The 13,615-nt window shown below is 41.5% G+C and overlaps 1 protein-coding gene across 6 annotated transcripts in view; it reads left to right on the top strand.

Moving 5' to 3' along the window:
- ZBTB46 (zinc finger and BTB domain containing 46) overlaps positions 1-13,615 on the top strand; it is a 58,545-nt gene that overhangs the window by 23,930 nt on the left and 21,000 nt on the right. For all 6 annotated transcript variants that reach the window (XM_076352468.1, XM_076352467.1, XM_076352464.1 and 3 more), the window contains one exon: positions 11,100-11,381. In XM_076352468.1, coding sequence (XP_076208583.1) covers positions 11,100-11,381 — 282 coding nt within the window. The remainder of the gene's footprint in view (positions 1-11,099; positions 11,382-13,615) is intronic.

Raw genomic sequence — 13,615 nt, 5'->3', positions numbered from 1 at the left:
CAATGAATTAATTGGGTAGAAAAGCCTAAAAATCAGCTATTCCCGTTAGAGATGGATAAAACTTACTGAGACTAACTCTTTCCTGTACAGTCATTCTTCACTCTTCTCTGTAACTTTTGCAGCCCAATATTAAAAACCTCTTGCTCCAGCTTGAAATGCGGCTGCACAGTAAACACTAGTGCTCCCACATGCTGTTCTGCCCTGCCTGTCTCCCATTAGTGGCAGATTGAGCCGTCTACTCTGACCTTTACAAAACTTCTTTCCCTGCTCCTCAAAAAGTGCACGAAAAGTGTATTTTTTGTGAGGCGTGGTATCACATCCTGGGTATGCACTATTCATCTTATCTAAAATAAAGATATATTGGTAAATTGTAGATTTTTATGGGACGAAAACAAATGTATTGAAGGAGATGCTAAGGGACGTCTTAGCAGGCAGATTGAAAGCGTGCAGTGTTGAAATGATCCGCGTAGCGTGGCAGCTGAAAAAAAACATCACTGGGACAGAACACAATCATTTACTCTTCCTTTAAATGGATTTTGCTTTGAAGAGATGGAGTCTCAAGTCCATCTGCCGTGGTCCAAGTTCTGGTTGCAATGTAAAAATTTAAGGCAGGTGTTTAAGTATTTGTTACAGCCATGAATGAAAACTAGGCTGGTTAAAATTTCAGTTGTCAGATAAATATCTGATGTCCTAAAAGAACACGGGCTCAAATTTTAATAGTTTCCTACTGTTAGTTCATTATTTAGATCATTCTTTTATGATCAATTTTGGAAGGATCGCTTTTTAAGGAGGATAGATGTTTTGGATCAAAACATGCAGCTTATTGGAAAGGTGTTGGAGTATTTTTGAGGGTAGGTAATAGTAAATGACAAATTGCCTGCCACTTGGAAAATTAAGTGAATTACTGCATTTTTCTACCTGCTTTTCATGAAGTTGTAGTCATGGTGCAAGGTATTAAAATTTTCTTTGCTACAATTGAGGGGGTTTTAGTGATGTTTTTACTGGGGAGATATTTCGACATCTTAAGCAGTGGTAGTCAGTGACGCCAGGCTTTCTTTCTCAGCCAGACCTGGAGGGGTTACAGATTTGTGCTGTAATGCCACCCCCAGAATTCTTTCTTAGTGCCGAAATCAGCTTAGCCCATGTTCTGCATTCCTCTGGCTTATGGAGCTGCCCAGGTTTCTAGACCGCCTTTGGTACTCTCTTCACGTGCATGAAGTTTACTGCATGGAGGTAGCTGCTAGTTGCAGCAAAATGCAAACCCAAGCAAACAAAAAACACAGCGCCCTGACCTCTGTGTCCATATGCTGAATTTTGCAGAAACATTGCAGAGAGTGCTCAGTGAATAATTCAGGTTCTCCATATCACCACAGTTACAGGCTAATGAAATTATTAGGATGCAATCTTCGCAGGAATAACTCTTTTGAGTTTTTGTTATTAAAGGGTTAGGTGAGGTTATTTTCAAGTCTGGAAATGAAAATCACTGCTTTAAACCTAGACACTTATTCCCTGGCTACACCCTGGCTTTAAAATGGTTCCACCCTAAACCAGCTTTAGCTCAAAGCTCAGTGTCTGTTTCCTTTCCCCACCCTGCATTCCATTTTCCCCAGGCTCCAAAGCCCCCCCCCCCCCCCCCCCCTTCCTCCTCCCTATGGTAACAGCCCTGATTCTGTTAATCTGCTTTAACTCCAGAGATCAGAGGCACTTCCCCTCTCTTGAGTGCCCTTCTCACTATTTGATTTGTTCCTTGTGCCAAGGTTACGCTAGGCTCATCTTTACAGAGATCTCAACTTTTCCATTTTACCCTTTTTTGTTTCTTTACTGAAGTTACAAGTAAGAAATCAAGAAGGTTTCAAAATCTTAACTTAAAAAAACAATTCTAATCCTACTTTACAATCACTGCTGTTCAGGACTTTCACTTTCCTATTTGAAGTGCTGCTTTTGCATTAAAACATAGTAGGAATTCATTCTTTAGATGCAGTGTCTAGGAATAAAACCCAAAAACTAACTTTGCTGTATTGGTCTCAGATTTTTTTTTTTCCATTTCTTGCAAGCAGTTGTTTCAAAAGGTAAATATTTGTTCTCGATGATTTTCAAAGTTTATAACTCAGCATCTTGTCATTTCATGAGTACTAGTGTTCATATTTAATGTGATACTTGGATGTTATATTTCTATCCCTTCATGTTTGTGTCTGTTCATGTGCAGATGTGCAGCAAGAGACTGTACTGAGGAGCAGCAGAGAATAGTATCAGTCCTTTTACTGCCTGAGTTATGAGACTTAGAAAAAGAGGTTAAGCTTGCAGTCAACCTTAATATTTTTAAAGTGATAGTCTGCATATTTTGGGGAAAAAAGAGTGTGGCTTAAGGTATTTCTGCACTGCTCGGTCATTCCTGCTTCTGCGAAGACCACTTTATTATTCCATTTTACAGTAGTTTCAAAAATAATTAACTCACCCAGTTTAACCATTTTCCCCCTCTTTGGATTTGGGCGTCTTGTGGTATCTTGTTTTGGGGAAGATCAGTTGGTTGACCAGGTTTACTTTGTAGCCCAAACTGTAGTATCAACAGTTGAGTCGGGGTCACTAACAGGCGGTGGGAGAGTGGCAACAAGCAGCTGGGTTTGGGGCCAGGAGCTCCTTTTGCTGACACAGCCCACAGAAAAATATCTGCAGAATTTGATTCAAAGTTAGAAAAACAAATATCACAGGAAAGAGGTTGTTTGTTTTTTTTTTTTTCCCCCCAGATACCTGGAGCAGTGGGGGGAATTTTCCAGTTGATATTTGTACACTGATTACTGTTTTGAGGAAAACAAAGATGGAGATATACTTGTGCTTTTAGAATACCACTGCAGAAATATCAGTATAAAACCAGGTCATATTTGTGTAGAACAAGTCTGTTTAATTATTTTAGAAATACTATTCTAGAGGTATTGAGGAGAATGTTTCTTTTGGTGATACAAATTCTATGGTGTGGATATGGTGAACATCCTATGGCTGTAGGCTTGAAAAGTATATTCAAACCTATATGATGAAAGCTGCCTTTCAGTTGGCAAGGACTCCCCCCTGAGCCCTCCAGAAACAGTAACAGCATTGGAAATTTGCAGTTTTAGGCAGGATGGTGTTTCTCAGCAACTCAAATCCCGACAGTGCAGGACGGTGTCCCAGGTCGCCCTGCTGAGTCACAGTTGAGAAGCTGTAGTAGGACTCAAACCTGGAAGAGGAGGGGTGGGAAAGCGCAGCCTGAAGGAGCCCGCGGTTTTGGTTCCATAACGATTCACTTAAGATATCTTACAGTCTTTAACGTAAAAGCAGTTTTTAATGTTCATACACGTTGTGGTTAAATATCTATGTTTGCATGATAGTTTCCTGAGTAATGAAATTGGAGCTTATTTTGAATGCTGCGCGCATTTATTATATCCACGTCATGTATACTATTATGTTTGTAAAATAGTGCTAATCAAAACCAATATAGCTCATGGCATCACTTCTCTATGTAAATATTACAGTATGTGAGAATGCTGGGGTTTGCTTAACAAATAGTAAGTTGTGAAACACTTTTGAAGGATTTCTGTTAGAAAGGAGGGGGTATCTGAAATACAAGCTTTGAGGATATTTTTAGCAGCTGGTACAAGATTGTCATTTTTCTACCAGCCTGGGTGATCCTTTTTTTTTTTTTTTTTTATTCCCAAGAAAAAACAGTAGGAAATGAAAGCTTTTTTCTTTTTTTTCTGTGACTTTTAAAATTAATTACATCTTTTGCACTGAAGGAGATCAAGCCAAATCTTCCTACGCTTATACAAGCAACATCATCCCTGAAATTTTAGATGAAATCTACTGTCAGGCAGATCTGTATAGATACTTGACACAAATAGGTAGAAGAACCTCAGAAAATAAGTTTTTGATTTCACCTAAGGTTTTTTCCAGAAGAGTTCAGCACGGGTCATAATTTGGCAGTGTCCTTGAAAGAAAAGCTGAGTTTAAGTGGCTCCCACTTTCCCTTGGTACTTAATTGCACCCCCACGCTCTCCGGCAGTTGTTCCGGTGAAAATGTCTGTGCAACCATGTAGTGAACCGGATCGGGGAACTGATCTGGGTTTAAAAATAACTTTTTTTTTTAATAAACCAATTTTATTTTTAACATATTAGTTCCTGTCTCAAGTTCACCTCACAACTATACATGTAGTTTTGGTACAACTGAGGGAGTAGCGGGGTGGATGCAGGAATGAGCATTTGGGGTGGGAGAAGGAATTGCTAACGTTGCAACCTCTTCCGTTGCCCCCCTCTGCCCTTTCCGCCTGTCATGTTTTAAACAAACAAACAAACAAAGACATTTGCCACCACACTAAAAGTTACCCAGCTGTGTGCAGGGGATCCTAAACAACTACCCCAGAAAGTGTGATGCTGGCATCCGTCACAGGTAGCTTCCAGGGCCGATGCTGTTTACTTTGTTCATTAACAACTTGGGCGGTGGGATGGAGTGAACCCTCAGCAAGTTGTTGGACGACACCAGACTGGGAGGAATGATATGCTGGAAGGCAGCGGTGCCAGACACAGCATGAATTCAACAAAGACAAATGTGAAGTCCTGCATGTGGGACAGAATAACCCCATGTACCAGTATGGGTTGGCAGCCAAGGAGCGAGAAAGCAGCTTTGCAGAAAATGTGTTCTGGTGAGTAACGGGCTGAAGAGGGGTCTGCGTGCCCTCGCAGCAGCGAAGGCTGGCTGCATGCTCAGTTGCCTTATGAAGAGCGTACCTAGCATGTCAAGGGAAGTGAGACCACGTTTGGAGTACAAGATCCAGTTTGGGGATCTCCAGGACAAGGATGACTTTGACAAGCCAGCCGAGGCCATTGAGATGTTGTGTACAAGGAGAGGGTGAGACAGCTTGGTTTATCCTTGAAGAAGAGAAGGGGGGTGGATGGATTGTCCAGAGCCAGACCCTTCTCAGAGGTGTGTGGAGAAAGGATGAGAGGTAATGGACACAAGTTACAGGAAGGGAAATTCTCATGGGGTAAAAGGAGTAAATTCTTCACAGAGTGGTCAAATGATGGAGGAAGGGCCCAGATAAGTTGTGGTATCTTTCTCCCTGCAGCTATTCAGAACTTGGCTGTGCAAGCCCCTGAGCAAAGGGATCTAACTCTAAAAGTAGCCCTGAAGTCACTTTCAACCTAGTTTATTCTACGGTTCTTAAAAATGGATTGAGGTAATGCAGCAGTAACGCTGTCACAAGTCAGGACGGCTACTCGCTCGCTGTCAGTTGGTGACACCCCTTAAGATGTATCTTCAGTTGCTGTTGTTTTCAAACTGTACTTCCCTTGGTGCTTGCCTTCCTGTTTCTGACAGCAGGACTCGCGTACCTGAAAGTCTGTCTTTCCTTCCCTTCACCTTTCCACCCTAATTTACGTAAAAAGAGAATATTCTCTCCACCTATAAACTTTGGTGGAGAGACCCAAACCTTTGTGGGTTTTATGCGCTTTGTTCTCACATATGTTAAAAAGAAAATGAGCAGTATGACTTGCCAGCCCTGCTTCACGTTTGCCTATAGGAGGGAAAGTATTTGGTGGACTTAGCTGGGGGTTCTACTGTTTGACTGTCAAGTGTGCTTTATAAATAAGAGTAGGATATAAGATTATCCAGTGTTTCTTTAATTAGCTCCAGATAGTTGTGGGATCTTGCTGTCACCCCTAGCTTTGGCAAGTGTCCACAAAATGCAGGCAGCCAGAGACTTTGGCTGGGTTTAGTTGACGGTGGTACTGATGTCGGGTTGAAAGGATGCTGGTGAAACCGGCAGGACGATGGCGTTCGTTCTGCTGAAACACCCACAGGCTTAAGTTCTGCCAAAACACGTACTGGAGCTGTGCGATCGGGTGAGCTATGCAGAAGGGGTAAGGACCCTTCTTGTGATAGGAGGTGGCTTGAATTGCCGTTGGTTTTGGAGGTTGTGGGGACTTGTAAAGAGTTTACTCCAGGCGCTGAGCAGTGATAACCTCCCGTTCAGAAAGGTGTGCTTGGAGGAATGGCTCATGCTGTGTGAAAAAGCGCTAAATTCGAGGAGGGTTGAGGAGGGGCTGGAGGGGCTCCTAAAAGCTTCCTGAAATTTGCCAGGGCGATAGAGAAAACTTACAGAAACTGGCTTAAAGCTTTGGCTGTAAACGATAAGCTAGATCCCGTTGCACTCCTTTCAAGGAGTGCCGTGTTTGCTGGCTGACCCCCCTACCTCACTGGCCGCTGGGCCACTTTGATTAGGTAGGCAGTCGCTTGACGATGTGCGTCAGGCAACCTCATCATCCTGGAAACTCAGAAGGCCGAGGGGGAAACATTGCTGCTTTGTATTTCTGCCAAACAGAAAGGGACTTTGAAGAGAAGATGACAGACTTCTTGGATCTGCTCTTACCTTGAGACCGTAATGAAAAGAGCAATATTGAGGAATAGCAACCTGGCAAAACGTTGCCTTTAGTTCTTGGGGAAGAGTTTGTTTCTGCTTTGAATTTTCCAGCAGCAGATGTAATCTTGTATGGCTTTTATTCATGCCTTTCTCTTTTCTCATGGGTTTAGTCCTCCAGCTACAGATTTCTAGATGTTTGACTATGTACATGAGAGAGCAGGAATAAAAGTTGAAAGAGGAAAAAATTATTTAAAAAAAAAAAATTATGAAAGAGAATAATAGCATTGGGAGTCTGGGAAACAACAGAAAACACGACTCGGGGTTTACTGAGAAGGTAAAAACACAAACTAGAAATAAATGGTGTGAGAGAAGCAGACATGAGGAGGTAGTTTGGTAACAGCTGAGTTTAAGCTGTACCGAGGAAAAGTGACTGAAGGGAGGGAGAAGAAAAACAAGAAAAAGTTTCTGTGTATTGAAGTAATTAATTAAGGTACCTAAATGGATTCTTTAAAATGGAGCAGCTTTTCCACGGTCTTTCTGAGATGGCATGTATATTTTTTCAGTTGTTTGACTAGGTTTAATGCTTTTTACTGTCAATTTTCTCCTAGATCTTGGAAAATAATTTATCACGTTAACATTTCACTTGGATACTTTTAGTGAGTTGCATCACCTTTATTTCTGCCGTAGCCCTTCCCAAGGGGCTGGCAGATGTCTGTAGTACTTCTTGATTTTTTTTTTTTTTTTTTTTTTTGACTAGTACAACTTCATTTAAAAGAAAAAGGGGGGAGGGAACTAAAAATATATGTAATGCTGAATTTCTCACCAGTGATGACCTTGATGCTGATACACTGTGGTTGACAGGTCCCTGCCTTTTGCTTTGGTTTTCTCATACCTGGGTTTATGACAAGAGCTCAGTTTATAGAGTTTCCAGTAAAATCTTTTTTTCTTTGTTTTGTCTTTTGCTTTTCTTCTGGTAGCAGTGGTATGCCTGCTGATAAATGGGATTTCTGATCTGGATTTGGGCTTTGCATAGTGTAGCAAAGCAAGCGAGTTTCCTGTGCCTGTACTTCCCTTGCAGAGCAAGCATACAGCTCAGTTTTGTTTTGCCCAAGTGTAAATTTCTGCGCAACAGCCACCCTGCGTGCGCTTGGGATGTTGTACTGCTCGTGTTATACTGGCGTGAGCGTTATTCCTGTTTATGGATCTGTTAAAGCCTGCCTGGTCGGTGTGGTTGGGAATGAAGTGCGTTTTGTCGTGCGGTGCTCAGCTGGGATGTGTGGTGTCTGTGAGAAGGTGCTTGTAATTGGGCTTCATGTATTCGTTTTACTTTAGGCTTTCATGTGTAAATAAGAACCTCACCAGTTAAGTGTTGCTTTCGGAGTTTCAGGGACGCATGGAACTACCGTTGCCAAAACCGTAAAAGTATTCCCCGTGTTTGATTTGAAAGTAAAAATAATTACAAAAAAAACCTTCAAGTCAACAAACTACTAAAGCTTTTCTAAAGCTTCTGTGTTTTGGAAAGTAGGCTGGTGTAATAGAATAACTGCAAAATAATTATTTGTTAAAGAGACTAATGAGCTCAGTTTTTTTAGAGCAGCATTAATCCCATGTTTAGCTCGCTGCCCCGATCGGGATTTCCTGCGAGCGGTGCCTGGAATCCGTGCAGTCGCAGGGACTGTCTCAGCGGTGGGAAAAATGAGATGTGGAGGAGCTGGATGGAGCTCTTGGGCTGCCACGTGACCCGTTGCCTTGAAAAATTGCAAAATAGAAGCTCATTTACTAAAGCTTGGTTTACATACTGTTGAAGCACTGTAGTAAACAGTTTAGATTACTGGGCAGTGACGGATACTTTTGATTCATATAATTCTTTGGCTAAACCTTGTTAAAAGAAGCTGTATTCTAAAGAAAAGAGAGAAGTGGTTTTGGAGGCACCGTGAAGAGGAACTTCATGCATTTTTGGGTTTTGGTGTACTGAGAGTATTTTAGTACTTATGAGACTAAGTGGATATTTATTTTGCCTTAATGTGTATTTGATTAGGTTACATCAGCTATAAATACTGGGAGCTCTAAAGCCTCTGTTTCACTGTCTGTCTCTAATCTTGGCTTTTGAGGAACATTTAATGTCTTGTTGTGGTTACAATTAATCTGCATGTGTTTTAGCAATTAGTGTTTATGTGCAGCAGGCAGCAACAGATTCTGGCAACTGTCAATCAGCATCTGTAATTGGCTACGAAAAAGGACGGGAGAAAACGCAAGGTGATTTACTGCCTGCCCAGTAATTTGGCAACACCATTTTGTTGACAAACACCCTTTCTGGCCCAAGTCATTTGCTGTGATTTGCCATGTAGGTGGTGAGGAGCAGAGGAATAGCAGGATTATCATCGCTTTGATTTGATAAAGCTGTCTGTTGCATTACCAGTTTAATGGGCTAGAATTTACTTTCTTTGCCACCTTTTGTAACAGCTGCTGTTTTTTAAACTCTTGTAATTTCCCTTTACGCAGAAATGTTTGTTTTTAAAACAAACTTCATTATCATCTAGAAAAAACGTATAGACCTGTTAACCGCTCGCTCAGTAACAGAGGAATGACAAAATATGCAAAAATTCAAAGCAGTTGAATTCTTCTGCTTGGCTAAGATTTAATAAAACTGATAATAAGAGATTATACAAGCAAAACACAGATGGAGGAGGGAAAATGGTTTGATTTAAAGAGAGAGCGTCTCTGATAGTTCACGTAGTTGCTGCTACTGTGTTTGTAGCCCCCAGCCTTGGGTATTCCTTACATCTCCGGGGTGTAGGAGTGCTCTGCTAATGATTGTTTTTTCCTTATTGTTTGCTTTGAGGCTCTTTGTTTTTTAAAGGAAGTAGAAAAAGTTAACAGCAAGAGGTACTGGCAGTACAGTACAGCTTAGTAAAGTAAATCTGAACGTGTTGAGGAACCTGATGTGCCCGGGCTGGGACTGGGAAATTCACTGTCTGATCCTGGCCTCACGGGCTGGACACCTTGAGCAAGTCACCGCGTCTTTCTCTGGCAGTTACCACCTGTAAAATGGAGATAAAAATAATGATTTTCCTTTAGCCATTTTCCAGGTTACAGGAGGTAGGCACTGTACCAGTGTCCTCGTTAGCATTTTTTAATAAGGCTATGCAGATTGATGTCTTGCCCTGGTTTGAAGTTGGTTGAACGCTACAACCGAGTGCTGGTGTGCTACACTCTTCCTCTTGCCTTCTTGTAAGCTCTGCTGCTGTGAAACCTTCTGTACGGGAATAAGCTTATTGCTGTGGTGTATGTGGACAACACCTGAATTCCTTGCCCTGAGGAGCGCAAGATGAATTCATGAAAGCAGCCGAGTGTTAATTTTGTACGCGTCAGACCACTATTTTGAACTGGAATAGTTGCCTCTTGCATTAAGTAGATTTAAACGTATTTTGAACTGGGAGGCAATAAAACGTTCAGGATCTGCAAAACATCTTCTTTGTCTATCTGATCACTCATTGTCAATGCCTTCTATTTGGATTTTTTCCCTCTACATCTTGACAGTACAAATGCTGCAAAGGCATTCGTTTATTGGGAAGCTTTAGCCCTGTTTGCCAGGTACTTGGCTGGGTTTTGAGCACGTCAGCTACGTTCTGCTGCTGCAGATTCTGGAATAGGTAATTGCAGTTTGGTTTACACACTTTATAAATGGGGTAACAGCCCTTTTTGTAGATATTTTGTTTGTTTGTTTGTTTCATGTGAAGGATAGAGAAGGAGTATGAGAGTCACTTTCCTGTATATAACAATACATAAATTATTTAAGACTATAAGAGAGTCAAAGCTCAAACAAGAGAATCTTTAACTAGACCTCCCCAAAAATACAAAAATAAATGGTGTTTTCGCAGGGAGGAATTAACCTTATCATAGCTTTTTCATTTTTGTTTGGGTTCACTAATTGATGTTTTGTTAATAGTCCGTTACGTTTTTATACAGCTTCTTTGTAGCTACCTGTTGTAAAGTGGCTGATCTGTGTCTTTTGTTTCTTGTTTTTAACTGTATCACTTCTGTATAAAACCTACCCTGTGATATATGCTGGGAACCACTGGTTACTGTGTACTTTTCAGATAAGTGACCCCAGGGGATTTATACTAATTAGCAGTCCACTATTAGTGGCTCTTGATTACTGGATTTTTCAAAACCTTCATCATGGGGAAGAAATGAAAGAATGAAAATTTGGACTATTGGAGTAAAATTAGAACAGAACTTAAACATTTGAACGTAATTTCAGTACTAGCAGACTATCCGGAAATCTTAGTTTAAAATAAATAAATAAAGTTTTAGCCAGTTACTGGTTGTGGGGGAGGTTGTACACATCTCTCTCCCTCTGCCCTGCCTTCTTAGCGCGTGGTACTGAAGTTAAGACCCGTTGATGGGGCAGAAGCGCAGGGCGCGGGTGGGCGCAGGCTGGAAGAACAGAAACCCCCAGCTGTGGGGTGGGTGTGCTTTCTATCGAGCCTCTGAACGGCCAAGTTCATCTTCGGACTTTTGGAAAGGGGGGGGGGGGGGGGGGGGCGCGAAACAACACTCTCAGGTGAAAAGTGACAGTAAGGCCGAAACAGGTGATGATAAATTCCCGGTTCTCAGTTATTTGGACCCATGGTTAGACGGGCACGCGTGGTCAGTGTGCCTCGTCTCAGGAATTTGTTTGCATCTCTGACGGCATCTTTCGTCACGCAGGTGCTGATGTGACAGTAACAGAGCCCAGCAGCTCTGACAGCAGAGTGGAGCGGTCGGACCCCTACGCGAACGTCGACGAAGCCCTCATCGCTGGGGAAGCCAGTTACATCTCTCAGCCCCTGACTCCGGAGAAGGAGGATGCGCTCCAGGCTGCCACCGTCGCCAACCTGCGCGCGGCTCTCATGAGTAAGAACAGTTTGCTGTCTCTGAAAGCCGACATGCTGGGAGAGGATAGTTCTCTGCTGTTTGAGTACTTACCCAAAGGCACGCATTCTCTCTCTCGTAAGTTTGTGTTTTTATATTTTTTGTTTACTGATACATTAAGTGAAATCTTTAGTGAGACGAAAATACAGGTCACTGTCTTGTTTATTACTACTGGTATGTTTATATCCAGTTTTAAGTCCTGCTTAATCCCACTTTCCATAAAATTTGAAAACCTGTGTTTGGTATCGATCCAACTTTAATGTTAACCGCTGAAGCCATGGAAGGAAGTATTTAGTGTATGTGTATGTAGTGCTTGTCCTCAGATTTCTTTTACTTGTTTGCGAAATGGTACTTACAAACAAAATACGAAGTATTTGAGTCCTTATGGTAAAAGAAGTAGCTGCAAAGGTTTTGAATCCAAAATTGCCTAATGTTGAAAGGAGCCTTGACTGCTGCTCCCGTGTCTGTAGAAACAGCTGTGATTTTTGTAGATCGTGTGATCTTTACTTCTTGGTGTTTACTTTTAGACCTCTCTCTAAGTAATGAGCAGCTATTGATTGTTTTGTTATACTTGCTCATGGAAACGAATGTTTTTCTACTGGTGATCTGTTGGAGATGGCTGATATGTACCGTTATGTGCGGACAGCTTATTTTTCAGCATACTTTCGTATTTTCTTCATTGCAGTCGTAAAATAGTTTGATTCTCCAGTGCACAAAGGAAGAGAAATTATTAATGCTGTATTTTAATAACACTCTCAGAAGATGGAGATAGTATTTGTGACCTAAAATAGAGCAAGTGGTGGCTTTGAGTACTACGTGTTAGTTTCCAGCAGAAAAGGTTTACTTTAATCTATACTGAGGAAATTGACCAATTAAATAGAAAGAAAAGTTCACTTAAGGTATTTATTTTTAGTTTCCTTGATGGCAAAAAAAATAGGTAACTTTTAATGGTCACTTGGGTTGTACGATAAAGGGAAAAAACTGCACAACATAATGTTGGTCTTAGTATCTCTTTTTGCTTCTCATGTCTGAACAGTAGAATTATTTTTTAAAAAATCTTCCTAAATTTAGAGGAGAAAAATGTTTTTGTACCTTATTCTGCAGCTTTAATGTTTGGGGGAGAATTGCTAATGCAGTGTTCTTGTTACTTCCACAGTAGTTCGCTTACTGAATGATCTCCAATTGAATCAGATTTAGATGGTTCGAACTAGGCTCCTGGGTTGAAAATCCCGTCGTCGCAATGAAATAGCAAAGATCCTGTGCAGCAGTTTAATCGCCGGGCTTGCGTGCAGTGAGAAGAGTGCCCTCAGCTGGCACCGGGACGGGTGGGAGCGTAGATCGGTGCACGGCTGCGAGGGCGATTTATGCACCGCGTGTTCGGATCTGTGACTCGTGACAGGTGAAATCGGCGGTTCCATTTTCTGTCATGATAAACTGGAATAATGACGGGGCTGCCCTTTTTCCATCATCCTCCTCTTGGTTGGAGGGTTTTAGATTTTACTTGAAAGCTGAAGGACCACTTGGCATAAAGACAAATGAGTATAAGGCAGTCATAAATTTGGGCTAGAAATTAGAGATTGCCTAACCAGCTGAGAAGCGGAGTTCAGGAACAGGCATGGTGTAGGCAGAAGACCAACTGGGTTTAAAATAAAGCTTCATAGATTTAGAAAAGGGGGTAAATGATAGCTCACTGAGGGGTGCGGTGACTCAGGAGGGCCTTCCAGCCTGTATTTGAGGTCCCTGTTTTCCAGTCCTCTCACTATTACTTGAATTTCATTCAGCCAAGCTTCAATTACCTCACTTCTGTGGAAGCAAGGTGAATTGCATGAGACAAAAGGAAGACTGCTCGCTTGGTCTGTGGTGGATGTGGCTGTGGCCTGGTGAGAGGATTTTTACAGAGGCAGGGAGTTAAGGGACGTATTTTTCTTTCATCTTCTTCAGATTCACAGGTATTGATTTATTTTAATCACTTGAAAAAGATGTTCTGATATGAGACTTGCTTGCTTTTAAGTGGTCATTACTGAATACAATAGGACGTCAAGTTTAATGAGAATTTTCAGTGTATAAAACAACAGTAAAGCAAGTGGTAAGAAGATTCTGGAGATCTAAAAGCACAGTCTAGGTTGGTGCTAGCTTTGTAGGTGTTTTTCACATTTTTCTTCAAACACAATTTGAGGATGTTGAGTCATTTTAAGTCCTGGGTTATATTAAAAAAAAAAAAAAAAAAAAGGCGGGGGAGTAGGCAGGAGCACAGTGAAAAAGATTTTTTTTCTTTTTTTTAAAACCCAAAACCGGCACAGTTTTTTTTAATC

This window comes from Aptenodytes patagonicus, chromosome 14, assembly GCF_965638725.1.
Source record: "Aptenodytes patagonicus chromosome 14, bAptPat1.pri.cur, whole genome shotgun sequence".
Taxonomy (NCBI): Eukaryota; Metazoa; Chordata; class Aves; order Sphenisciformes; family Spheniscidae; genus Aptenodytes; species Aptenodytes patagonicus.
Note: the sequence above shows the minus strand (reverse complement) of the source record. Positions and strands in the feature narration are given on the sequence as shown.